General features: G+C 40.0%; 2 protein-coding genes across 4 annotated transcripts; both read left to right on the forward strand.

Annotated features, from left to right (window-relative positions):
- The first annotated feature begins 2,724 nt into the window (after window positions 1–2,724).
- LOC113159939 (monocarboxylate transporter 9) lies at window positions 2,725–9,064 on the forward strand. 3 transcript variants are annotated; one of them, XM_026356957.1, is made up of 6 exons: window positions 2,725–2,839; window positions 3,803–4,060; window positions 5,290–5,433; window positions 6,376–6,471; window positions 6,988–7,869; window positions 8,145–9,064. In XM_026356957.1, exons 2-6 carry the CDS (start codon window positions 3,862–3,864, stop codon window positions 8,327–8,329), a joined length of 1,506 nt encoding a protein of 501 aa, XP_026212742.1. In that variant the 5' UTR covers window positions 2,725–2,839; window positions 3,803–3,861; the 3' UTR covers window positions 8,330–9,064. The 3 variants fall into 3 exon arrangements, with proteins under 3 accessions (XP_026212742.1, XP_026212743.1, XP_026212741.1); XM_026356958.1 differs by lacking the exon at window positions 2,725–2,839 and adding an exon at window positions 2,849–3,058; XM_026356956.1 differs by lacking the exon at window positions 2,725–2,839 and adding an exon at window positions 3,067–3,676.
- A 949-nt stretch (window positions 9,065–10,013) lies between these two features.
- On the forward strand, window positions 10,014–27,918 carry LOC113159325 (protein FAM13B-like). Its single transcript, XM_026355952.1, has 20 exons — window positions 10,014–10,266; window positions 10,809–11,010; window positions 11,121–11,330; window positions 12,717–12,897; window positions 14,703–14,862; window positions 15,002–15,090; window positions 18,622–18,846; window positions 19,013–19,127; window positions 19,382–19,479; window positions 20,291–20,348; window positions 22,250–22,457; window positions 23,071–23,314; window positions 23,561–23,693; window positions 24,096–24,177; window positions 24,895–25,127; window positions 25,352–25,435; window positions 25,602–25,706; window positions 25,936–26,150; window positions 26,587–26,688; window positions 27,135–27,918. The coding sequence occupies exons 1-20, from the start codon at window positions 10,237–10,239 to the stop codon at window positions 27,259–27,261; spliced, it is 2,901 nt and encodes a 966-aa protein (XP_026211737.1). The 5' UTR covers window positions 10,014–10,236; the 3' UTR covers window positions 27,262–27,918.
- The last annotated feature ends 30 nt before the right edge of the window (window positions 27,919–27,948 follow it).

Raw genomic sequence — 27,948 nt, forward strand, 5'->3', positions numbered from 1 at the left:
TGTCAAATAATAAATTTACCCACGTAAACAATTCACAGTTGTTGGTCAATTTGGTTGAACTGACCAGATATCAGAAAACCTAGTGTGTCCCTACCTATAGTGGACTCACTATTAAAAAAAGAGGACACAGATCCAGATGATCCTGTAGACTGTGCCCTTATGTGCTCTGTGCCATGTCAGTATTGAGGTATTGAAACTAGGAAATGTCTCAAATGTATTGAATAACTTGTGCAAGCAAGTGAAACTGGGCACCAACATTGATTCTAGCATTAGTCAGCAGTGTTAAAAGAGCTGTTCTATAATCCCCTCCTACTCTTAGACTCTTACACACTGCCCCCTACATGCACTATGTCTGGTTGAAACTGGTCTGGAGCAACATGTCAGTGTAATGCCATTGTAGAGTACAGTTAATTGTGCCTTGCTTGTTCATTTTTCCACTTATTTTCCAGGCAGAAGGGGATTATGGAGCCGAAATCTTTCTGTAAAACTCTTTCTGGCAGCGGACGCCAGATCTGAGAAAAGGCATCAAAGTTCCTGAAGAACTGAAGGTGCATTCAGTGGGAAAACCAGTTTGATTTGTGGACTGCTCTCCTTATCACCCCTTCATTATTATGCTCCCTGTTCTTTCATCTTTCATCTCCACTTTTCTTTGTGATCTTTTTTTCCATCACTTCTTTCCTCTGCTTTTACGACTAACTGGATTCCACACTGTTACTGATCTGGGATTATGAGAATGGGAGTGAATGGGTCACACATGGTGAAATACTTTTATGTTGCTATTGCAGTGTGATTAAAAGCAACTCTTCTCATTGCTCAATTACAAAATGAGTATTTTGTAAGTAAATGGCTGCCTGACCTCAGTTTTAAACTTTAAGAGCCAGCAAAACTCCACTAATTCAGATCTTATAAAACTCTTTAAAAGTAAAAAATGGAACAGTATATCCCAAAGGTGCTGGTCTTGAGATCCAAGTAGTTTTTTTCTAGCTTGTTAGTTGGACAAAGGAAGGGAGTGTGTAAGTAAAGGTAATAGTTACACCTCTTACAACTTCTCCTACTTGCGTTAAGGTGGGTCATGTCACCTTCCTGGTGGATGTGTGAGGTGGTCTTTATTTTCATGGGGATGGACTAAAGGGCAGCATAGTAAAAGGCCACAATTAACCCACTTTAATAGGGTTATGTTTACTTTAAAGGGCTTAACACTAACAATTGATAGATTAGAGGAGCACACTCTTAGCTACTCCTCTACTCTATCAACTATCCCCAATGCAGTTCTTTAATCACTCCCCCCGGCCGTGATCCCAAGAACACACAAAACCCAGGTGTAGTAACAACCCACAGATGACCATCAGGCCTGCTAATCAGTCACAACTGATGATGCCTTTCAAATGAGAGGTGAAACATCTTCAGGAACTAAAAGCAAGACTAGTTGCCACTGATACTATACGTAATAGGGCTGTAACTCAACCTGTGTTTTCTTGCCTGTATCTGCAAGATTTAATTTTATCTCTAAAGGTCACTCAAATATTTTATTGTCATTTACTGCAGCCTATTTTATGCCTGTAACATTCACATAAGGACTGTATGTATTAGTAAAACATGAAACATATCCTGCCCCCTCTAGATTTCCCTTGAGACAAATTGTAACTCTAGGTAGCTGCATGATATACAGGTATACATGTTGCCACCTATTTGTGTATCAGGCTGTATGTTGTTAATCAAGCTCTTGTTAGCTTTTAGTGATGCAAAGCCTGATTAAGCTTATTTAATCAGGCCTCACCAGGAAGAGGACTGTAGGCTGTGCAGCCTGCAGGTACAATGTACACTACTTTTTTTTTTTTTTTGGCTAACATATTATGCATTTGGTTTATATACATTAGTGCCATATGTGATTATTTTACATTTTGCAATTAATTTTAACATCAGATTGATAGGGTAAATTATTTAATTCAAGCCAATAATTAGTCCTTCTAAAAATGTTTTTAAAACCCAAAGCTACAAGCTGTCACCATGGCTCTTTGTTTTTTGCAGAATCTTTACTCTTTGCCTATATGTTCTAAAAATCAGTGAATCTCCTGACAAAAGACTCATTCTCACTGATAATTATAAAACAATGCAGAATTTGCAAAGAGTTGTTTACAGTAATTATTATTTAACACTGCTGTAAGTTATTTAATGAGAACATTGTTTAGAAAAATAGTGAGGTTTGGCTTTTTTGGCTTTCCATAGACAATGTAAAAATGACAAGAAGTAACAAGAAAAAGTATGTGAACCGTTTGAGAGATCAAGAGTATTAACAAATGTAATGTGAAAAAATCTAGTCTTTCATGTTTTTATTCAGAACTATAAAAACCTCACAGTGCGAGTGGAAATAGTGTCTGAAGCCTTTGAATAATGACCTAAAAAAGGCCAACTGGGGTCAGGTAAGTTAGGATCATTCGTTTGGGGGTATGGAGCAGACCTTTTTATTATTATTTCCAGGGTTCACATACTTTTTTTTTTTTACTTGCACAATGAGGTTATTGTGGTTGTCCTCAATGAAGACATGAAAGATCAGAATTGTTTTTGTAGTTTTATTTTAGACACATCATATTTGTTAATATGCCACCGTTTATCGTTGAATTTCTAATTTCATACATTTCCCAGAGGGAATGTTCAACCATAGGTTTAAGATGTGACCCACAAACCCTCCTCTGAGAGCGGATCTCGTCCTGTGGCTGTGGTGCGCTCCAGGTGCGCAGGAGGAGGAAGCAGCGGCGCTTTTTCCTCCGTCGCTGCGTTCAAGCTGCTGCTGGACCAGCAAGAACAGCTTTGAACCGGTTTGGTCGCCGGCTACAAAGAGGTATGAAACGGATACCCAGTAGGCATTGTTGAGGCAGGGTGCTGTCTTCATACGCGGACACCGCAGATTCCGGCTCTTATAGAGACGCGTCCGCGTACAATGCTGTTTTTATTTCCGTAATAGGGGATTTTTCTAGGGAAACATCCTACATGGAAAGTTCCCGTAGAGCGCGCAGCTCGATCTCTGCAGGCGCCTGCTGCTGTTTTTGTAGATGCTGTGGTGAGTGCCGCATTTGTCGTAAACAAGATATCATGTACTGTACTGACGTGGTAGAAGATGACAAAGTAACACTGTTGATAATGGCGAATGTGAAGTGTGTGTTATCTGGATCAATCATCAACCCGTGGGTATAAGTGATTTCTTTATCATATGATAGATAACGACTCGTGATGTGTCATGGATTGAAATTAAAAAACCTATTGGCTGCAAACATGCAAACAAATCAGGAATCTGGGAAGCGCTGCACCAACTTTTCCCCTATTGAGAAGCCTCATTGTAAACAAACTCATCCTGCCGCAGTGATGTATAAAGTTGCTGTGGGCTACAAATTATTAATGAAAGAAAAAAAAAAAAAAAAAAAACAGGAGACAGGAGAGAGGCTCTGCTGATGTGTCCAGCTAGGGTCACAGGATCCTGGAAGAGGCATGTTGAAGGTGCAGGGGGTGGGAGCATCCACAGCTTTTCTCCTCCTCAGAGGTGTGGTTATAGAGGAAGGAACAAAAGCAGAACAGCCCATGTGTTAGTTGCAGTCAGTGTGTGTTAACGACCTCGCACAGGTGACCTGCCTGCTTGGCCAGGCCAAGGGCTGCTGCAGCCTTCTCTACATCAAGGCTTTGTGTAAGTGTTTGAATCCGTTTTTCAAATATTGCACTAAGCAATATTTCCCATGTGCTCCACTGATCATCTTTTATATTCTTTTTGATGTCATCTTTACTTCTGTGGTTCTTGTTTTCTTCTTTTCAGGAACTCAACTTCTGTCAAAGCTGTAGCAGATTCCAGAGGGCAGCAGAAACTGCAGCACCATGGCTCCATCTTCTAAAGTGCAGGATGGAGGCTGGGGATGGGCAATTGTTGTGGCCTCCTTCATGGCCCAGCTCCTGGCCTATGGATCACCTCAGTCTATGGGAGTCCTCTACCCTGAATGGCTGCATGCTTTCCAGGAGGGCAAGGGCATGACAGCCTGGGTGGGCTCCCTTGTAGCTGGAGTGGGACTAATAGCCAGTGAGTAGCAGACAACTGTAACAATAATTCTTGACATGGTTCCATGTGAAATAGCCAAACAAAATGCCAGCTGAATTACATTAGCAAGACAGATCAGTGACTGAGAGTGAGATTGTGTATCTGCTCGGGGGTAAGGGCATAAAACCATCATAAAGGAATACATGCATGTTTACTGTAGCTACAGGTGTTTAGAGTTCAGAGTTCTCCTGACCATAATGTTTCCACAGCATGTAAAATATGAGCACTCTGTTGCTCCCGAGCAGTGCAACTGCAAGTCATTCATGCTATGAATGAAGGAGGATCACTTGGCCCTTAATCTAACTACAGAGGGAGGAAGTGACAGACAAATTGAAAACCAGTTAAGATCAAGTAGAGACATAAAGCATACTGCATTTGTTGTGCAAAATGATGCATATGAAAATAATTGAGCACAAAAAGTTGTCAAAGTTTGGCAGCATGACATTGAAACTCAGTAACCTTTGGAAGATATTATAAAGGTATTCTCCACAACTGTGTTGAGCAAACAGGATCAGTGATAGGTAGTGGCCTTGGTTAACATTTCCCTCTAAGGCAAAGCTGCCGGCCTGACTTCTTGCTGTCATCTTTCTCAAAGTGGAGAAGTAAAAACCATGACTGGGCAGATCTGGCCTGTGGCCTAACCAATGCCTGGACACGTGTCTCCGTTGTCAGGCAGCTGTAGCACTGCCTGTTGCACAACAGCGGGGTCCTCCCTCTGGTTAGAGGGGAAAAAATGCTAAATGTCAAATAATGTACAAGTTGAGCAACCTCAGAATATGACACTATTCAGCAAGCTTTGAAAAACCATTGTACCTTGGGTTGGAGTTAATAGCAGAAAAACCTCATAAATATATTTGATATTACCAGAAAATAAGAACTAAGCTTAATGTTAATTAAAGGAAACTAGATCTTGGAGACTATGAACCCAATTGGTTTGTGAAAGATGTTTAATTACAACACTACACGTTAAGATCCTCCTCAGTGATGTGACAACATCACTGGCAGGTTTGAACCTAATGTGATGTGGCAGTTTCATGTTCATGCACAGCAGGACTCTGTAAGAGGGGCTTTTATTTTCTCAAAAACTGAGTTTGTTAAGCAGAATATAGCAAATTAATCAACAGAATACCAACATGCTCCATGATTTCCATCCACTCTCTCTCTTGTATCTTTCCTGCCCCCTTTTTTTATTTCTAACTCTTCTCCATCAGGTCCTGTCTGCAGTGCCTGTGTTGACAACTTTGGAGCTCGTCCTGTGACCATCTTCAGTGGCGTGATGGTGGCGGGTGGCCTGATGCTCAGTGCCTTTGCTCCCAATGTCCAGTTCCTCATCTTTTCCTATGGAATTGTGGTTGGTAAGGAAACACGTGGCGTCACCTTCCTGTGTGTTTTATGATGTACTATTCGAAAGACAAGACTTTAAAGTTAACGCTGGAAACAGGCCAGAGACCTAATTTAACTGTACGTTTGAAAAAACTGACTGACGTTGCTTTGTTCATGGACGTTAACTAAGCTTCTTATCCCTTTACCATTTGAGCATCTTACAACACGTTATATAATCACTTCAAACAAGCATGGGAACATCTGAAGTCCAATTATTATGCAACATCAGTGGTTGACTCTACTCTACCAGTTAATGAATAGCTTTGCTACCGAAAGTAACTGGAACACTGAGACAAGATACATGTTTGAGTTCGGCACCATTTGTTTGACATGCTATTTGGGATGTTGACAGAAGAATAACATTATATCACCATGTGACTCTTCATTGCCTCTGCACTCACACCCGTCTGCCTGTGTGGGCCCAACACCACCTGTTAGCACACATTAGCTGACAGGCCAGCCATGATTAATCCTGGTAAACTCTTTAAAGTCAGTACTGCCTTCCACACAGGCAGCGGTAGACCGTGGAGGCCATGCATATTTGAAAACAGTCATTTATTTTTAGATATGGCTTTAGATGATGACTTTGGCTTTACATGCACATGCAATGTCTTTAGTGGTCATGGTAACCTTTTTTGTGTTTTGGCTTATTATTTTAATTCACTAGTAAATAAACAGTACCATCTGAACTTACACATTTGTGTGCATTATAAATAGATTTCTAATAATTTCTTGAAGAAGACTAATATACATAGTGTGTTTCTACAGTGGGGAAGGACTGAAATTGTCCTTTTTTCTTCAAACATTGCACATTTTTCTGGTATGCACTGTGCAGCTGAATTGACTCTTTCATCATCTTTCATCTCTTCTATTTATGTTTAGTTTTTTATTTGTCTTTGTCTTTCTTACCACAGGCCTGGGTTGTGGCCTAGTCTACGCAGCCACGTTGACAATCACCTGTCAGTATTTTGACAAGAGACGTGGCCTTGCCCTTGGCATTGTCACCACAGGTACTGCCGCCCTCCCTCTGCTCTGAGCTCTCTGGGTGCACACCAGTTCTCCATGCTAACTTCTTTCATGTATGAGCTGCTGGAAGTCTTGGGAAACCGAGGTAAACATCTGTAGGGTAGTAAAGGCGGAGTGGTCCGTTAGGTAGGGACGTGGACTAATGATTAGTGGCCAGACCTGGGTTGGCTGAGAATCAAAATCTTCATGGTAAATTTGTTTATATGTCCTGAAGGTATATCAGTCAGAATTGGCTTTAATGAGGATGGTTAGGAGCAACAAAGTTTAAGTGCATTATTAATATAGAACCAGTGAGTTATCTGACACAGTCAGTTAACATCCCATGAAAAGTGTGTGAGCTACTTGAGTGTAAGGCACCTATCCACACCTAACATTAATGCTGTCAGATTTCTGAAATACCATCTGAAAGCCATACAGCTCTACATTGTGGTTTTAATTTGTGTTAAATAATTTGTCACTTTTTTACACAACTGAATTTCTCTCTTCCTCTGGTCACCCAGGCACAAGTGTTGGAGCATTCATCTATGCCACTGCTCAGAACGAGCTGATAGTGTTGTACGGCCTGGATGGCTGCCTGCTAATAATTGGTGCTATAGCACTGAACCTCATGGCCTGCGCTGGTTTCATGAGACCCCTTAACATGCCGGGTTACTACCTCAAACAGAAGGCCGCGCTGGAGCGCAACACAGAGGAGCACCTTTTCGAGAAGCCCCCACTGGATGATTTGAAGGTCACTACAGGTTCCCCCAAAACGACTCCAGAAAAAACTGGAGTGGCAGTGAAGGAGTTGCTCATTACCATTGATGCCAAGGAATTGACCATTCAGACACAGAAGAAGAAAGGTAGCTTCGTGGCTGGATTGGCAATTGTGAAAGTTATCAAGAAGAAGCAGCAGGCTTACACTAAGTACATGCAATCCATGTATGAAATCCTGCAGGACCAAGCCATGGTGGCTTTCTGTATTGCCGTCTTCCTGTTCAGTCTAGGGGCCTTCCCTCCTGTGCTCTTTATAGAGGATGTGGCCCAGAGTGAAGGACTCGTTGAAGAAGTTAGTCTTATTCCTCTGGTGTCCATAGGGGCCATCGCTACATGCGTGGGTAAACTAGTGCTGGGTATTCTGGTGGACATCAGGTGGATGAACGGCATCTATCTATATGCCTTTACCATGTTTGCTGGAGGTGTAGCATTGCTCCTCATTCCCATCACCAAGAGTTACGTAGGACTGCAGATCCTGTCTGCCATCCTGGGATTCTTCTCTGGAAACTGGTCTCTCACCTCTTACATTACCACTAAGATTGTTGGTTTGGAGAGACTGACACAAGCCCATGGAATTCTCATGTTCTTTGGGGGATTTGGGATTATGCTTGGACCCCCTGTTGTAGGTAGGAAGGTTTGTCTTTGTCTACATCTGTACAGACTGCTACACTAGCAAATACTGATTAGCTAGATCATTTACAGATGATTTTAAAGTCAGGTCATCTTTTCAGAAACGTTTTTAAAGTTTAAGGTTTTTTAAAATGTAAATAATAAATCTGGCACACAGAGTAAGGCAAATGGCATGCCAACTTCAAGAGCTGTCTTTTTATTATTTACTTCTGTATCTGCCAGGAATCCCTGCTGACTATGCTCACTGTCTGTTTTCCTCCTCACTTTGCAGGGTGGTTCTTTGACTGGACACAGTCCTATGACCTGGCGTTCTACTTTAGTGGGAGCTGTGTGGTGCTTGGAGCATTCATTCTCTTTTTGCTCACCCTTCCCTGCTGGAACAGGAAACATTGTGAGAATGACAGACCAGACGTCCATTACACCAGCAACTGTGACAAAGTTGCCTCTGTAGCCTAAATATGAGCACCTTTCACAAGGACTAAAATCTCACCCTTATTGCCCAGCAACTGTTCACTGAACCTCCTCTAGCAAGCGCTTTCTTTCATTCATACAGGGGGTTTCCCCTTTATTTCTGCTGCCAGGTTTTAAAATGCCAAAACACCTGCCAGAGGTTTTGAAATACAGGCCTTTCTTCTGTACTTTGCCTATGTTTCTCAGGTTCAAACCGAACATTTCAGCTCTTTCAAAGGTTTGATTCTGATACCTTGATTTTTATAATTGCCTCATTTTACGAGGTCTACTGAACAATATTTTTCAACTCAAAAACCCAACTTCTACATTTTATTTATGTAAACAATAGTTTTCATTTCACTGTTTTAGTGCCATTCATCACACTTATATCTACACATTTGCTGGGTATTATTTTAACATAATAATAAAAACACCCTGCAAATGCAAAAAAAATCTCCCAAGAATCTTACTGGAACTGACGATACAGGGATAGGAATGAAGGAGGGAGACTTTTGATAGTTATTTTTGGAGCACATTTCTATTTTTTATTCTGTTCCCAGTTTATTATTTTATCTTAATTACACCACTACATATCTTACCAAAGCATCATAATGCCTGTTGGAATAACATAAAAGCCTTGTGTAACAGATACTATTTGTTTTCAATACCATTCACTGACTTTATACTTTATAAAATGATTTGACTAGGACATAACTCCTACATATATGTCACTTAGAGTAATTTATGCTGTAAAAACACTAAAGAGATTCTAGTGTATTTCCAACTTTAAGAGCATGTTAATTGTCTTTGTGGCATGATTATAATGACCTGTCATTTTCCATCTTGTGTGTATGTTTAAGTGTTTGGTGTGGGTGTGTGTGTGTGTTTACATGTCTGCACATACCCTGCACAGGTTTGCTTGTGCATTGTTTTATAAACTTTTGTAGTAGTACTAGATTGAAAAAATCCTCTGTTTGTGACTTTTATATGCACAGAATCTGTCATAGAGCTGTAAAAGTTGTTTTTAAGTTGGACGTTGACTGTTGTGATCATGTAATAAGTACATTGCAATGGGCTCTTAGGACCACTTGAGTTTGAAATACACCACTATTTTTATTTTTTTATACTTCCAGTTTTTCGTCGTTAGGGTTTATTTTACTTCAGTTGTGTTAGTTTGTGTTTTTCATTATTTGTAGTAAAATTGTAGGGCACATATACAGGGTGCAGGTGACGTACAATCGGTTTTGACGGTCTAGCTTTCTTGTTTTTATGCCAGTATTATAATATTTATGTCTGCATTTCTGTTCTGTTTTATTTAAAACGTGCCAATAAATGACATTTGAATCAACGATAGCATCAATGATTGGAACACAATTTTAGTAAACTGCGGTGCGGCCATGTTTGTTAGCAGTCAAGCAGGCAATACTCCTATGACGGCATGGAAAAACAGCGCGACCTGACGATATTATTTTATACTTGTGCCTCAATAAAACGATCAAACCTTTTCCTGGGGAATAGGACACGTACAGTTTTCACACACACTTAAAATAATAATATAATAAATAAAGTCGGTCCACCTTCGCTTCAGCATCCTGAGCCGCGCTGCTGCTGCTTCTTCTTCTCCTGGCAACCCGACCGCCGGTCGCCATGGTAACGGACATGTCACATGAACAGCAACATAAACAATTTTCCTGCTAACGTTGAGGAGTAGCTATGCTAACTCTACTCCTTTTTAACACACGCATTTTCACTCATTCTAAGCCTAAAGCTGGGATGTTGGAGCGAGGGGAGTAATTATTCCCCGTACGTCGGACTTGGTGATAGTTTCGAAAAGGAAAGCATCATGTCAAGGAAGGAAAAATACGTGTACCAGTGAGAAATGGAGAGCTGTCCCGGTCCGCTGAGCTGAGAAAATGGGAGCGAGCGCCTCGATATCACTCTGTGTAAGTTCAGCTGCGGTAGTAGATATTATTTTAATCTGTTCTTCTTAGTTTTTAAGCTAATTGCCGAATTTATTGTAATCTGTGGGGCGGCTGCACCCAATAATTTACCTCATTTTAGGTATGAGAAGCAGAGCATGTTTTTGATAGTTTGATTAGCCACACTAAAAATACAGTTCCGTTATTATAACATGAAAATGTGCAGTGCTGTAATTTAGTTAAAGTTAATTTAAAGTTATGACAATGTTATTGTCTTTCCCGGCTAAATGTAGCTACATTTCTTCTTGAAGGAAATGTGCATTTCCGTCCTGCTTGACTGTGTAATTAATTGTTTTTGCTAATGTTAGGATGTTTTCATATAGCTAATAATCAGATCAATGGAGTCCAGGTCAAGGATCGTGCAGATCACATGGACGAGGGTTCTGACCCTTACTACTAGATTAAAACAAATTGAATCATCTAGGAATCTCACTGTAGTAAGTTAATAATGGGACAATTTGATTAGCATATTTGAGTCAGCTGCAGCATGCCATCTTTCTATGCAGAGTAACCCGTCTTCTGTCCGGATCCTGAGGCCCAGCGCTAAGGTCAGCCCAGAGCCACTAACCCCCACACAGGTCTCCGAGTCTCAGCTGCCCACCAGGTGTGTGTTTGGTGTTGCCTTGGGAACACTGAAAGAGGACGGGCAGACAGTCTGTGGAATACCCACTGTGTTAAAAGACATGGTGGAATTCTTAAATAAGAAAGGTAATGTAAGCAAATCTGTTGTAGTTCTTCCATTTAGTGTTATTGAATACATACTCCGTACTCCAACGCCCATAACTAACTCAATACTAATACTTATGTCCTTATCACAGGAATGCACCATAGAGGTCTGTTTCGTCTGTGTAGCTCAGTGGTACGGACCAGGCAGCTGAAGCAAAGATGGGACAGTGGCGAGAGGGTGGACCTTGAGCGTGAAGGAGACGTCCCCACAGTGGCCTCACTCCTAAAGCTCTTCCTTCGGGAACTGCCAACCCCAATTGTTCCAGAACTCCAGCGCAAGCAGCTGGCTCTGAGCCTCGAAGGTAATAGGACAGGTACTAGAAAATCATGTTAGGGTGGCACAATTTGGATCAAATTTCACGATGTTTTCAGGGTAAATCAGTATACAGTGGCAAGAAAAAAGTATCTAAGTCTTTAATGTCTTTATTGAGAACAACCATAAAAACCTTATAGTGCTAGTGGAAAAAGTATGTGAACACTTGTAATAATGACATCAAAAAAGCTACCTGGAGTCTTGTTAAGACAATTAGTGTGGAGGTGTGGACTAAAACTACTTTGACTGATGAAAAACACACAAGAAGAATACGCTTATGCGAGCAATGCCTGGCCATAAGGAGCTTTCAGAAGATCTACGATCAAGAATAGTTGATTGTCATGAAGCTGGAAAGGGTTACAAAGTGATTTCAGCAACTTTAGAAATTCACCAGTCTACAGTTAGGCAAACAGTCTACAAATTGAGACACTTTGGGACTGTAGCTACTCTACCCAGAAGTGGACGACCAATCAAAATGACCCCAAGAGCAAACACTCATTAATGAGGTAAAAAAAGCAAGCCATGAGTGACAGCCAAAGATTTAAAGGCCTCATTGCATTAAACTAGCAAGATGTCTATGGCAGGACACCACAAAGGAAACCGTTAACCATTCATTAATTCTGAGGGTTCACATGCTCATTCCACTAGCACTATGAGGTTTTTTTATCATTGTTTTCTATAAAAACATGATTTTGTGGTGTTATTATTTTAGGCACATTGACTTAGATAAAGATCAGATCATGATTTATCACAAATTAATGCAGAAAAAAATCCAAAAGATTCACTTCATCTGTATGTGCTTATTATTTAATAATCATTATTAGTGCTCTAGCAGTCAGTATATCAGTGTACGTCCTGAGCTACAGTACAAGCAATAAACTGCTGAGACCAGAAAGTGGGATGGCAGGGAAACTCTTTGTGGTTGGCAAGCATCTTCTTGACTGAATGTCCTTTAGCAAGAGGCTGAACCTCTTATTCCCTTATTGCTCTGTAGCAAACATTGCTGTGAAAACTATGTGTGAATGATAGAAAAGAGAAGTGAGCAATAACATACAGTATTAATGTTGAAGTAATATTCAGTAGAGTGCAAGTAAGTCATTAAACTTTTTGAGACTAAGAAAACTTGTGTGTTTTGGATACGTTCTTTGGGCTGTGTGGTTAGACAGCCAAGAAGCTTTTAAGAGGGAGTAAACAAAACTTAATTATGTCAAATAGAGAAGGGTGTTAACTTTCATGGGACCCAACACATGGCATGGCCTAAGACAGCGATGGATCAGAACAACATTTAATCCATATCCATAGATGCAGCCTAGTAATTGAAGTGCATATTAATTAATACTGTTTTGGTGTTTTGTTTTGTTTTTCTTAATTTCAGGATACACAGACGAGGCAGAGATGAATCAGTTTTTCAGAGAACATCTTTGCCACCTTCCAGATGACAACTTCGCTATTTTGTCTTATCTCATTCACTTTCTGTCCAGAGTGGCTGCTCACAGCCAATCAAATCACATGCCTGTGGAAAATCTGGCAACCATCTTTGGACCTTGTATATTCCAGTAAGTTGCTGTTATTGCCACAAACTAACGCTCTCCAGACAAGTACTGGGGCACAATGTTGTGCCAATCAATTCAGTGTAGTTAGGGTATACTCTGACAATAAGATGGAGGAGACAGTTTATTGGCTCATTATTGAATAATTTTAAGAAAAATTGTCCTCTTGCACATATATTTTAAAATATTGGGTTTCACGCATAGGTTTGAAGAGAGATACAGTTAGAGAAGGTTCTAGAGAGTCCAGATGTTTTCTTCACAATAATAGAAGTGAATGGTTACGATCTCTCTTCAAGCTTGGTATTGGTACTAAAAAAAGAACTCTACTGTATGATGAATTGTAACAGACTCTGGTCCAGTTCATTAGCCTCAGTGTTTGTGTGTATTTTCCATATTTCCACAGCTCCACCACTAAGTTGGGGTGGAGTTGGGTTTGTTCCTCTTCAAGGAAATGGGTGTGGATTGTGGTTGATAACGTAGAGTATGACACATAAAAGACAGACAGATATAACAGAGGTCATCAGGATTTTGTTGGTTGCTTTCCACCTCCTGTTTACATCAGTCTGCCGGTACTGTAAACTAACACAGTCTCTAAGGAGACATATTTAGATGTGTGTTGTTTGACTTTCTGCCACTGTAGAAAGTACAGGACTTAGTATATTGGGTCGACACCCTTTCAACTGTTTTCCCCATCTCTTGATCTCTGCGATCTATCACACATCACCCCTGTTTTTTTTCTGAAAGTTACTGGTATGTTAGTGGAGTGTGGTGTTAATCATGCTTTAAAGTCCTTCATATGCATGCAAGATGTCAGATGATTGTAGCCAGAGGAAGATGAGTTGGTTAGGGGGTGTAGAATTGGCAGCAGACGCTTGGAAAAAAGTTAGGGTGGGTTTAGGTTATGGTAGGTGCAGAGAATGTCCTGCACTCTCTGCCTCTGGTTCTACTGCCATTAGAACAACAATAGAGCAAGAGAAAAACAGTATAATAACATTTTGAATGGAAAAGATTCATGAGTGGATGAGCACTACATGCTGCAAATAAAAAACAGATACCATTTTAATCAAAATAGTAGGTTTTAAAGTTTCTTTTTTTTGTTTGTTTGTTGTGGTTATTGCAGGATTTGGACAATAAGAAAGACTCATAGCACATGTTCTTACCATTCAGCATGTGTGACAGCTTCTTTGTCAATGTCCCACCCCCATAATACACGCCTTTGTCATGCAAGCCTGCCTCTACAAAGCCTGTTGCCCTTGTATGCATTTGTTATATAATCCATGTGACAGGCTGCACCTATCCTGTGATTACAATTGACGTGTCTGCCATGTAAACACGCATCTATTAATACCCACATTTTTCACATTCGCTTCTCTTGATGTGCGCTATTTTAACCTATTCCTGCTTTGTACACATTGGATAACACCTAAAAAAAGAATGGATGATGTCAGCTAGCCAAACATATAAAAAACAAATAATTATTTCCAGGTAAACCTATGAAGCCTTTTTTTCTGAGGTGGATTGTGAATGATAGAACCAGAGGCAGTCCCTGAAAGTTGTCAAGGGTCATAGTGAAGCTTTACAAGACTTTACTGCCTGGTTGTTTGTTTTTGATGAGAAATGTGTACGCGTTTTGAGTGACCTTATTCATCTGGACTAGTTCATTTCAGTTCACTGCTGTATATGCCTACTTCCACTAGGTGGAACCCTTTCCTTTATGTTTGTTACACTCCATTGATGGCCATTTTGAATTCTCAGTACACCTGACATGTGACATTGTATTGTTGTTGTCCTCCTATTTATCCTTGATGTAGTGTTCCAGCAGGACCCAGGATGCTAGAGGAGCAGAGTGTGTGTAATGCCCTGTTGCTCCATCTTCTCCGGCATCAGGAGGTGGTTCTTCCATTCCCAGCTGAGGAGAGAGTGGCCTCCTCACCACCTCCTCCAACTCTCTCTGCTCTCTCACACTTTCAGGTGAACCATGTTTTGTTTTTTGTACCATTTGACAGAAATATTAAAGTAAGCAGTGTAGGCAAAGCACTTACCCTCAAACCGAAATAGAACACATCAAATGCGTCTATGTGTGTATGCTCAACCCAGTTGTCCTTGATAGGTTTGGCCCAGCAGCTGCCAGTCAGAGCAGAGTGGTGTGGAGATAGTGGAGGGAGAGCAAGCAGTATGGGTGCAATCTCAACTCAACAGGTACTTTCATGCACTTTCAACCATGTCAGAAGACACATCCTGTGGTTGTGAAAAAAAAGATGTTAATCTGTTTCAGAAGGGTCAAATTATTGGCATGCATCACGCAAAGAAAACATCTAAGGATATTGGTGAAACTACTAAAACTGGGTTAAGAACGCATTATTAAAAACTGGAGGGATAATGGGGAACCATCATCATCTTGTATGATAGTGATCAACGTCCACTTAAACGTTCGGTGAAATCTGGGGTTGCTGCAGTTGGTCAGGTCTAGTTCAGCAGTGTTATGTGTCCAAAGAATAAGGTCAGCTGACTACCTGAATATACTGAATGACCAGGTTATTCCATGAATGGATGTCCTTTCATGAGAAAAGTGAAATTTTATTTAATATATTATCACTGCTGTTTAATTATATTCAGGACTGTAGATGTTTGATGTTTAACTATCACACAGGGTTATTAAATTATTAGGGCTCAATAGAACATAGAAACTCAACCAATAAATGATGCTTACTATTAGATTTACCTCCCACTACCCAATAACCAAAGAGATCAAAGATAGATTCTGGATTTCAGTGCTGAGAAGTGGGTTAAAGTTGAAATCAAAGGAGAACTGTACCAACTTTATTAATAGAAACATACTTTATACTATAATATGTGCAGTAGATATTAGACTACAGAACTTAGTCATTCAATTAATAGCTTAAGGCAGTTTAATCTTTGAAATTCCTAATGACAAACTTTGTTATATTGTATATCTATCTATCTATCTATGTCATGGTTTGTAGGGGCAGGGGCAGGTCAACTTTTATAGTCTTTTATAGTGTCAACATCTCCCTACAGCAACTGAAACCTAGTATCTGCAGCCATTAAATGAAAAAAGGTGCTGTTACTTATACAGCTCACTGACCTTTCAGTCTAATGGCAAGCTAAAATAGAATCACTTTTGCTGCTGGAAGGAGAAGTAGAACAACGGTAAAGTGGTCCTTCTAGACAGCATCTACAAACTGACAGCCATCTGCTCATGGGGAACTTTTCCTACTCAGAACTTGGAGGCTACTGTGCAGTTTTCTATTTTTAAATAAAGAATGTGGGTAGCCGCAAGGCTGCAGTCCAGACATTAAACATACATTTTCTGTTTTTCTCCGCCCCTGGTCAGCATGTCACATGGCATTCACATGCACTTGCTAATTAATTTTGTGGCTGTCAGCTATTTATGCCAGTACAGATGTGTGTCTGGCATAAATTTGAGTTCACGTGTGGATTGGAGTCCTACTTTCTTGTACTCTTTAGAGACATTATTCTGTTTTTGACAATATGTCTACGAACACACTGAACCACTTTTCCTCCACTCTTTTTAAATAAAACAATATTGAAGATAAAGTTTATCTTTGTAAAATGCATAATTCTCATTCAGGCATTGAACATTGTCTCAGTACATTTTATACAACATGTACACTTGTGCACAAACAGAGAATATTAGAGAGCACAGTCAAGTAGAAGCTGCAGTACATATGAAACTGGTTTGATATACTATGTCCAAGTGTCTATATCTCTGATATAGTTTTTAGCACCAACTAGGCACACAAATAGGAATATTTTTTCACCTTAACATCTACCCACTGTCATGTTTAGCTGGCATTAGATGCTGCGTCAATCAAACTACCTGAACTGTCATTTTAGCTGTTTATTATGTTGTATGAATGTAAGACACACAGCTTTCTTTTCTGTCCTTATTAGTCTTTTTGTTTTTTGGACTAATTTAGGGCGTCTACTTAAAATAACCACATTAAATGCTGATTTATTATAGTCATGGCAAAAGGATCGAGAACAAGTAACCGCATTGCTAAAAATATTTGACTTGGGCTTATTTGGAATAAACAAATATTAATGAGTCCTCCTTGGTTATCTGTTTCTACAGTCTTGGATTTGTCACTGAGATGTTGTGCTTTCTCCAAGCATGTCTGGCATTCACACACTGTTCAGTTTGGCTGTATTTAGACCTCTATGCCTCCCGCTATTATCACTTTGCATATTGAGTCTAGTCAAATTATACATACAAACGGTCTGATTTCTCTGTCTGGTTTCTATCTCCTATTTATGCAAGATATTTCAAAAATGTAGATTTATTTTTCTTATCAGCCATTTCATATGTTCCTAAAATAATTTGTTGATACACATGAATCATCTTTGTCACTTTTTTAAATTAGTGATGGATTTCTCATTAATAATTGATGGATTTAAGCAAGAATTTATGTAGCTGTGTGGGTCCTTGTATTCTTTTGTCTGTGATTTCACTGCCTCTTGCAATAACTTCCACCTATACTGTTCTTTAGCCCAAATAAGTGCTGCTGTTTGTGACTCTTCTGTGTTTGTGTACTGTACATGTGTGCGTGTGTGCAGGCATGGGTAATTGAATGGGTTGGGTCAGTACTCTGCCTCCGGGTGTCATTCATATTGTCGGCCATCAAGTACTCATCTGGGTTCTCATTTCTTTATGTCAGTTGCTTTCTTTGTCCTTCAAAAGCTGCACACTGTTAGCTGTCAGATGTAGTCTTTATGCTGGACTGTAGTGAGTTTTGTTAGGATGTTTTCTTGCCTTATCTGCTTCAGCTTCAGTGGCAACCATGGGTCAGTTCTCCGCAAGTGAGTAAGCTAATTTTCTTAGACCCAGTAGAGAAATGTGCAGTAAGAGTAAAAAAAAAACATAGTTATTTTTGCATGCTGGTTTCTTCCAACTTTGGTTTTCTTTATTGAGTATAGACATTGTAGCATTTACATTAGTCTGACCCTTATAATTAATGTAGTTTTTCTTTGTACATCCTGCCTGTTTTGAGTGGCTTCTGTTAAGATGAAATATATCTGAAAAAGGGAAACCTGAAGCAGAGAAGTAAATCATGTTCATAATACAGGCTGCTGTCTTCTTGCTGCTGCTGCTATGCTGACCCATCTTCTGTGGGTTACAGCTTTGGAGTCATTCACTGCTTTAAGCAAGTACAATGGGCTGTTTTTGGTCCATGTCTTGTTTTTGCTGGGAGCAGCTCGTTAGAGCTTCATAAGATATGTTATAGTGAAGGATCAGATCTGGTCCAGAGACCAGTAGGAATTAACTGTTGAGACCAGTCTTAACTTGTTTAAGCTGTGTGATATGCATATTCATATCCATATTTTAGATTTTACTCTTCTGTATTCCTGCTACTATAACATGGCTCTCTCCCTTTTATTCTAGTGCTGTTTTCAAGAGTTTAGAAATTGTGACATGTTGTTCTGCTAATTGTATGAAAGGTTTTTTACTAATGCTGCATAGGTCAGAAATAAACCATGGATAAAAAAATTGTTTTGGGTTTCCCTAAATACAGTAGACCTCCCCCTTCATAAAAGGCCCACAGAACATCAGCAGTAGCCTTAGTGATTCATTTATTATTATCAAACCACTAGTTACAATAGTGTAAAGGATGCCTCAGAAATTGTTATTTTGCTATTGTTTTTTTATCTCTTCCACCTCCTACCTACTGCCTCTGTGTCTCTACATAGTTCTGACACACTGGCGCAAGGCTGTGAAGCCACCTCTGACGTCAGCGCTGACATTCAGAAGCAGATTACAGACCAGGAGGATTCAGAGAAGAGCAGTGGAAGTATGGAGCCAGGCTATATGCAATCCTGCCCCACTGACCCAGGGCCAGAGCAACATCCGCACGAGAGCGCGTCATCTTTAAGTGTCCTGGGGGAGCTACTAGATGTGGAGTGTATCACACAAGGGTGAGTGTCCTCCCTTTTCCACACATAGATTATATTGTCTCCTTAAACTAAAAGGTGACAGCAGTGATCATTTTGTGGATAAGAAAGTTTTCCCTGTAGTTCGTCAATCCCATTTTCATTAATACAACATTTTGATATTGTGTAATTCCTATCCTATTATCAATAGGATTTTATCACAGATGTCCCTGTTCCCTTCTACACCAAATGAGAAAGAGGAAGAAGAAGTTGACAGTGTGGATGATGGGACACTTTCCTTACCCATCAAAGATAACAGTTCAGTGGTGTGTATGGTATTGTTGGTTTTCTCTTCTCCTTTTTATTTTCTTCATATTTGTGCCTTTATCTCACACTTTAAACTATCTCCAGCAACAATTGTTTTTATGTTCTTTCACAATTAAGCTGATGCCTCCTGCATATGCTAAAAGTGAATAGTGGAGTTGATGAATGAGTATGAAGCCGGACTGTGCTTTTAATGTTTAAAGTGGAAATCACTGAATATATTTAGGTGTCTGGAAGGTTATGACTTGTTTTTCAGGCGTCTATAGATGCAGGGCAGACATCACGTGTTTCAGACTGCCGCATTGAGAATGAAGCACAGGACAAAAACCAAAAGCAGACTGAGCACACAGAGAGGTGAGTTAAAAGCTTCTGCATGAAGACTACACAATTCTTTGCAGCTGCACTCTGCTTCCTTTGTTTCTACTTTGTAATGAGTTTATAATAGCATTTACTCATCTCTTGTCAAATAACATTTAAATAACAAAACATCAAAACAGAAATGTCAAGATTCAAACGCAACTACAAATCAAAGATAAGTTCTATTGCAAAGGTGGCAATATTAATAGTTTTAGTCATAAAGGCAGTTAAAGTGTATTAGATTAGATTTTATCTGATTGCTTTGGATGCTACAGTTGTTTGTATCCCACACCATTCTGCTTGGTTTCTCACATTTCAGCTCATCTCTCAGCCCTCCAGCATTTTGAGAAGTAGGTTATCAGAGCAATGTGCTGCTTCCAGTCATCATTTTATGATTCCAGTCCAGATAACATTGAATTGCCACAGGGGCTCACATGGAGCAGAACAACTAGCTGGATTTGGTCGACCTGGCTTGGTGGCACACTGACTTTTTGTCTGTGCTGTCTGCAGAGAGCCAGGGGACAGGTCATTTGAGTTATGCCTCATTAGTGTCAAACATGAATAAACCATAACCTCAATGGCAGAGCCAGATGACCGCCTGGCCACAAAGCTACATAGAGTTCTGGGAAGTCCTGCATGTGAGCAGAGTTAATGCAGCATTGATTATAAATACAGACAGAGCACAATGTGTATTAGACTCACATGTACGTGATGTTACCAAAGGGAGGAACAGTGTGATCATAAATATTTTACAAGTTGATGTGATTTCATTGTATTTGCCTGTTGATGACAGACTTTTGTTTTTCAGGCTGCTGTGCTACTCGGAGTACAAGACAGAAGACAAAAGTGAATTCAACAAGTATAAGGTAAATGGATCTTTGTGAAGCCTTTGGCCTACCTTCAAATCATTTCTAAATTCAAATACGGAAATTCTACTCATGCTGCGATAGCCAGGGTTAAAAGTTGATGTTAAAAATGTCATGCACAAATGCACCTAAAACCCCACCATGAGAGAGCCTTAATGTTAAGTCAGGACACTAAAATTCAATGTAATTTTATTGCGCAATGACATACAAAGGAGTTACCAGACGCCCAGGATACCTTTTTTTAGTTTTGTGGGTCACACAGCTGTGTTATGATGGCTTTAATTATTTTTCAATCTTGGTCAGTCTGATTTAATTTTAAAAATATTGCTATTGGCCTTTGTTAAAGAAACCATTCAAATGGGGTAACTTGGTCTAATTAAAAAGACACAAGGAATGAATTATCTGTCTGTGTGTGTCATTGTAACCTACATTTTAATGTGTGCGTGCATGTGTGCCTACGTCAGTATGCGTCAGTAAGTGGGCTTCAGCTTTATCAGTGCTTCTTTAGGGGAGAAGAAGAGAAGGAGGATATAGTGGTTCTCTTGACACACACAGTGATTGTAGAGGCAGGAACAACAGCTGTGACGTAAGTTGTTCATCCCCACAGTCTTTTTACAAAATTAAGATTTTTTTTTTTTTAGGATAAGGGTATCTATGACAACAGCACTGCTGATACCTCCACTGACTGTTTGTGTTAATGTGGACACCTCTATGTGTATTGCTAGGTGTTAGTTTGCCTGTCTTGCCTGTTCTGCAGTGATAAAGAGCCTCACTGCTTCCCCTCCCTTCCATCCTTCCACCTTTGTGTGACGCACAGCAAGTTTTTATTTATTTTTTTTTTATTTTTTTTTTTTTTATGAATGAACAGCTGAAGAGGGTGAGGAAAGAGCCAAGCCCTTATCTGCTGCTGTAGATGAGAATGATGTCAGAGGACCTAAATAAATAGCTTTGTATTCATTTGTGGAGCAACTAAATTAGAAATCCTTTCTCAGTCTACCTAGCACAATCAGAATTCATTTCATATACACCCACTCACAAACAGTTACGTGACTCCCCACAGCTCCATCACATAGACCCCTTACCTCAGTCTGACAACGTTGCTATGGAGACGGCTCGTCATATACAGTACCTCTCTCCTCCCTCGCACACACACCCACAGCACACGCACCAGCATGAGTGGTATTCCCGCCACCCCCTTCTTTCGCGCATGATGAACAGTCCTTGTGGAGGCAGTTCAGCAGCAGAAGTGCCGGGAATGCCTTTCAGGATGAAAACCATGTGGATTTAGGGATTCTCTTTAGGGGCCTGCTATATTCTCACACCCTTAAACACCCACAAATGTGCGGCTCAGCTGATCTGGGAATCAAAGCGATACTGTTAACAGAATTACGGCATGTTGCTCATCAGGGATCCCACACTAGATGCTGATGCACGCTAGGAATCTGACTCACTGACTGTCAAAAGTCAGCAGGATTTACGTCTAGCTGGTTGAATGCATTGCTGGCTGCTTCTCGTCACACAGAAACCTGAGGAGAGCTACAGAAGAGGAAGAACCATTTTTTGCCTTGTCCGTATCTGTCTGTTTTTGTAACTGACTGGGAACCTTGCAAAATCAGAGATTTGTGTATTTTGAGAATCTTGCTTCTCGTACTCCTTATATTTTGCCTTTTGACTCGTACCTGTCTCAGGAGGACAAGGCAAACATTAATCACAAGTCATCCTGCTTAACCACGCTTCAGCACCAGAGTATTTCTTTTTGCAGGTTTTGCAGGACTTGTCAAGATTTCACGACAATGTGAAGCGCTGAAGAATCCTTCCACAGAAACTACGACACATCTTTCGGACCTCCCCTACCTCTGCCCATCTGCATTCCTGAAAACATGTTTTGCTTTTGTTTCCAGAGCCCTTCCCTCAAGCTCCAAGCCCTCGAGGCTGACTTGGGACCTACACCAGCACAAGAAGACCCCCAAGTTCAGGTTAACCTACTTGCACAGCAACAGCCTCTTTCTTCGGATAACCAGAGCCTGTATTTGAACCAGAAACTGCCTCTTCACTCACCACCATCGTCACCTGCTCAGGATCAGCACAATGTTGAGTCGTCACAGCCTGGTAATGGTCACACTAAAATAATATTTAAGTATTTGAACTTCTTATGATAAACATTTTTCCTGTCCATGTAGGACCAAGAAAAAATTGATGTAAATGTTGTAATGGTGATGAAATTGATCTGATCTTCTCCATCTTTTTAGAGAATTATATTATTCATATCACCTGACAGTATAATATTTTCAGCTTCCAGTGTTCTCATTGTCTCTCTAACCTGTCAGTGCAAGAGCCATGATTACTGTAATAATCACACAGAGCCACATAACCTATACACTTAATTCTTTTTCCAAGCTGGCTATGCCCTTTTGATAAATTGTCTCATGATGAATATATTCAATGATATATATTTGATGATGATTTTTCTCTGCTCTGACTGTATTCAGCTATACATACAAAACATTGTTTTGTTCTGTTTACTCTTTCTTTAACAAACAACTTTCTTTCTTTCCTTTTTTTTGTATCTCTCCATTCTATCCTTCCTCTCTTCCCTCTCATCTGTCTTTTTGTTCCACCAATTCTTCTTTACTATTTCAAATAAAATTTTCTTCGAGCAGATACTCAAATGACAAAAATAATTTTAAATTTCAATTAATAATTTGTCTTTGCTCTCTTACAGTGCAGACTCCATCCCCTCATTCACCGGAGTCCAGTCCTGTCATCTCCACTCTTCCCGAGACTATTTCAGGAGATGCCGCCCTGCCAGGCTCACCAGGCCCAAACACCAGCCCACTGCTTTCTCATTTTACATCGACTGACTGCCCTGTTCCCTCACCACGCTGCCCTAACCTCACCCACAGCCTGCGCTACAACTTGGATCCTGATACAGCCCCTTCTCCACCGTGCTCACAGCATATCCGCATGTAAGGCAACCGTTACCTCACTAACTTTATTTTAGGAATTGTGGCCCACATATTGCATAGTCTCTTATGCTATGTTCTTTCCAGACTTGGAAAATGGTTTCCAAACATCACAAAGTTATTTCTGTACAGATGTAAAGTGTTTCTGAATAGCTACCATATCAGTTGATATTTAAATGCATATTAGTATGAGCCCTTATATGAATGTGAAGAGTTCAAGTGTATAGACATCTGCTGATCTGTGTCCAGGGCTCGCTGCAGCATCCATACAGAGTCAGAAGAGGGCTCTGTCTCCATTTCAATACTCAACAAACACATCCACTCACTGAGGAAGAGGATCAGACATTTTGAGGAGCGCTTTGAACAGGAGAAGCACTATAAGGTGAGGAAGGAAATAAGAGCAGCTTGGACAGCTGGGTTGTAATGATTCACGATTGGAGTTGAAGCTTAGTTCTGGCTTTCTCCTATTTATTAAACTCCGAGCAATAGAAGAGAATAATTATTGTCGTTATCTTGAATTAATCCCTGACTGGGTCTGTTAGAGATTTTCTAAACTGATGCTTTCCAAGTTAACCACAAGCGTCACACCAGAGTGAAATGCTCCCTCTGCTGGTATATTGTAAAAATAACAATTTGTTACACAATTGATCTTAGTGAACTTGTTGTTAGAGCTGCAGCAGGAAAAAGAAGAATTTGTAAACATGGAATTGACCTCCAGGTACTTAGTGCAAGTGATAAGCTCCTGTTCTGTTTTTGATGAGAGTTTGTTATCAATGTTTTTCAGCCCGCCCATAATGACAAGACAGCCCATCCAGAGGTGGCTAGACTCATGAAGGAGCTCATAAAGAGCTGCAAGCAGCTTAAAGGTCAGTAACATAACCATAAATATACTTAGGAATGAATGCTTTCAGTGGTGATGTAATGTAAATAAGAAAAAGAACAGAGCTAAATGTACTTAAGGTATCAAAAGTAAAAATACTGATAGAGCACAATTTAATGGTCCCTGTGACTGATGTACTGTAATATGACATTATTAGACATTACATTTCTGTCATCTTAGCCTTCTGTAAAAATAAACAATTTCTATGGTGGATTAAATTAATCCATCTGAGAGGTTTAAAGGAATAATCAATCCTTGGTAGCATTTGTAACAACGCAGAAATTTTAATTGTTTAAAAGTAGACACTGTTTTTTGGGGTCACAAGCCAAATGTTTTGGAAACAACTTGTTGTTTATTGGTGTTATGTTCATTAATCAGAGCTCTATAGCTGTCAAATACATCTGTAGTAGAGATACCTCTGAAATGTAGTAGATGTAATGTAATAAGAAGTAGCATAAAATGAAAATACAAAAGTACAAGTACAGTCATAAAAACTACACTTTAAAGTTAAAGCAAGACCAACATACAAACAATTCATTGTCATGGAAACTTACATCAACAACTTGATGAAAGCAATTTTGCAGTTGTGAACATGGAAAATGCACTTTGTGGGTTTCCACAGAACCACAGTCCACAATTTAGATTCACATGTTCGCTGTTCTCTTGTCGCCACATTTGTTTTGCACGGCTGGCCTTGCTTCAGAGCTCAAGCTGAAACAATCACAAGAAGGAGGACTGAGAGGGCAGGGAGGTTTCAACCCAGCAACTGAAACGCGTAGGAGCTATATTGACCAGAGGGTGGCAACACTAACTGGAACCGAGCTGCAGCAACTTAACAATAGCAACACTAAGCCAAATGTGGAGGAAACGGTCAACATCATAACCAACCGACTGAAGGAAAGACGACAAGAGCTGGGCCTTCCCGACAGCATTAAGGTTGGTGTTGCAAATATGCCTTCGCCACACACAAATGTTGTTATTGTGTATAACTGGCTGGCCGGCTGGGAAAATCAGTGTTACAGAACCTGGTTAAATGACGCAGAGAAAAGCATGAATGCTCGCTCATTTGCTAAAATAAACACTGAAACAGAACATAACAATTATTTATGAAATTTGTCCGTTGAATTGATTATGTGTTTTCCCTGTGGCTACATGTGCAGGACATGTCCCAATTCCAGATGACTATGGAGAAGACCAGCATGCAGAAGTGTTTGCTCTATTATGAGAGTCTGCACGGACGACCAGTAAGAGCAGCCTAGCCTATAAACCTTTACTCGGGTTTATCTCTTATGTCTTTTTTGATCTCACCTCCCTGTTCTTGCATTACTGGTTTCTATTTCTGTTTGCTTGCATACTATATAAAATGGCAAGGCCACCTCTTAATAGCTATTTCTCTCTGCATGTCTACAGAGTACCAGACAAGAGCGGACTCTGATGAAACCGTTCTACGATCGGTACCGTCTTCTCAAGCAGCTACTGTATTCTTCTGCTGCCTCAACTGTCATTACGACCATTGTGAGTAATAATTCATTACAAATCTTTTTAATAAGAGATGGTTCTCTTGTAGATAGGTAGGAGACGTCTAGAAATACACAAACCTCATGAAGACACAGTAAGACTCACCATGCAGAAGAAACTGCAAACTCTGCTGCCCTCTGGTGATAATTACATCAAACTGAAACACCTTGTTCATTATAACAGAATAGTCATAGTAGAATACCTCTGCATGTGTGTGTCAACATAGGAGGAGGAGGAGGGGTCTGATGAAGAGCGTCCCAAACAGCGAAACCCCAGGCAGCAGCCACTCTGGCTGAGACCTCCCAGATGTGTGTCTTTAGATGAGTCACAGCATTTTCCTTCCTGGGAAATGCCTGAAACACCTCTTGTGTCACCGCTGGAAGAGGTCAAGTGTTTCCAGCCACAGATCATCACTATGGCAACACTGCATGAAGCTTCGAGGTACAGTTTGGGTGTAGCATCATCAACAGTTCAATGCTGTGATTTCCAGTGTATCAGTGTACTTCTTGATTTATTAAGAATTACAGTATTGTTTTTTTTTTTTTTTTTGTAAGACACTACAACAAAAAGGTTGCTGTCAAATGAGATGCAGTAATCAATTAGGATAATTTACATTTTCGACAGTCTTCCTGAAAGGTGTAGTTTGTTCAATTGAAAAGTGTAAGAAGAAGTTGAGAAGACTGAAAGCTTTGAGAGATGAATTCAGAAAGTTAATTTTTGTTTTCCTCATGTCTGCAAAGCGAGTGTCAAGTTTCAGAGAGTTTCAAACGTTGTCAGATACAGCCACTCTGACATCAGTAATTTGAAGCATACTTGACACTTGGTAGCACAGATGCAGTACATTAATCTAAAAAAATCTTTAATTCTTTCTTCACAGGCAAGAATTATTGGATCACCTTAGGGTGGCTCGACTAGAGAAGCGCAGACTTCATCAGACACTCAGAGAGTTTGAAGACCGTTTCTACATGCAGACTGGCAGGTAAAAGTTACAAACGACACACACAACACATCGAAACTATTTGGCTTTTGAATTTTATTTTGTGTTTTAATAAACTTGGAACATTTGGTTTTCAACAATGCCTTGTGAAAAACAAAGAAAAAACATCCACAAAAGAAATCCCATCGTAATGGTACGACAGTGTAATGCACACTCACATAAAGTTAATACAGCGAGAGAGCTCAGGAAAAAGACGACGATAGACGTTTGCTCTGAACTGTACACATCCTTTGAACTGTACATGTTAGTCCTCCAAAGTAAATACTGTAAGTTTTTCATTACAATACACACTGTACAAAGCTATCTGAGTAAGGCAACATAGGGACTATCAACCAGTTATGGAAGCTGCTGCAGGTTGCTTAGAAACTACAAAAAAGGTTTTGCCTATAGTTTGCATCTTCTTCCCTCCGTTTTTTTTTATTTAACAGGGCTTGTGAGAAAGAGGACCGTGGACCAATGGCGGAGGAGTACTACCAGTATAAGAACCTCAAAGTGAAGCTCCGTCTACTGGAGGCCCTGCTCAGTAAACAACAGGACTCAACCAAAACCAGTTGAGTTAACTCACAGTGGGACTCGTATGTAACTTAACAGGACTTGTTCATACATGAACAATCAGGGTCAGGTGCCAGTGGTGGGTCCAGCTTTCTTTTTTTTTTTTCCCCTCGCCATGCTCATTACGTTGATGCATGTTACATGAGTGATGGAAATTGGTGACAATCAGAATAAAATGCAGAGCGCCTGCATTGAGTTTTTTTAAGTCCCCAAAACACTTCCCTCGTTGTTCGTGATGCATCTTATTATACACCTGATGTAGCAAGTGTATGTTATGTAGCACTAATTAATATCAAGGATGAAGAGCTGTAATAACTTGATATTAGTTACGTATTAGTAATGTCAAGATTACTGTAGGTATATTATGGCACTTTGTTACTTGTTTTTTTTTCCCCTTGCCAGAATACATTTTTGGATAGCTGTGTCCAGAGTTAAGGTGGAAACTGCATTTTTTAAATGTGCGCTCTTGGCAAAAAAAAACAAAACACTTAAGCTTAAATGCAATGAATGAAACCTATAGTGTTTGTGCATGTCAGTTTTTAGTCCTACATTGTGCTATGATATGCATTAAGAATTAAAATTGTGACCATTCAATTTACATGTTCACCTTGGAAAATACACTGCCCATCCAAAAAAAAAAAAAAAGTCACCACTTCGATTTAACTAAGCAAATAGGTAAGAGCCTCCCAT

Source organism: Anabas testudineus, chromosome 15 (assembly GCF_900324465.2).
Source record: "Anabas testudineus chromosome 15, fAnaTes1.2, whole genome shotgun sequence".
NCBI lineage: Eukaryota > Metazoa > Chordata > Actinopteri > Anabantiformes > Anabantidae > Anabas > Anabas testudineus.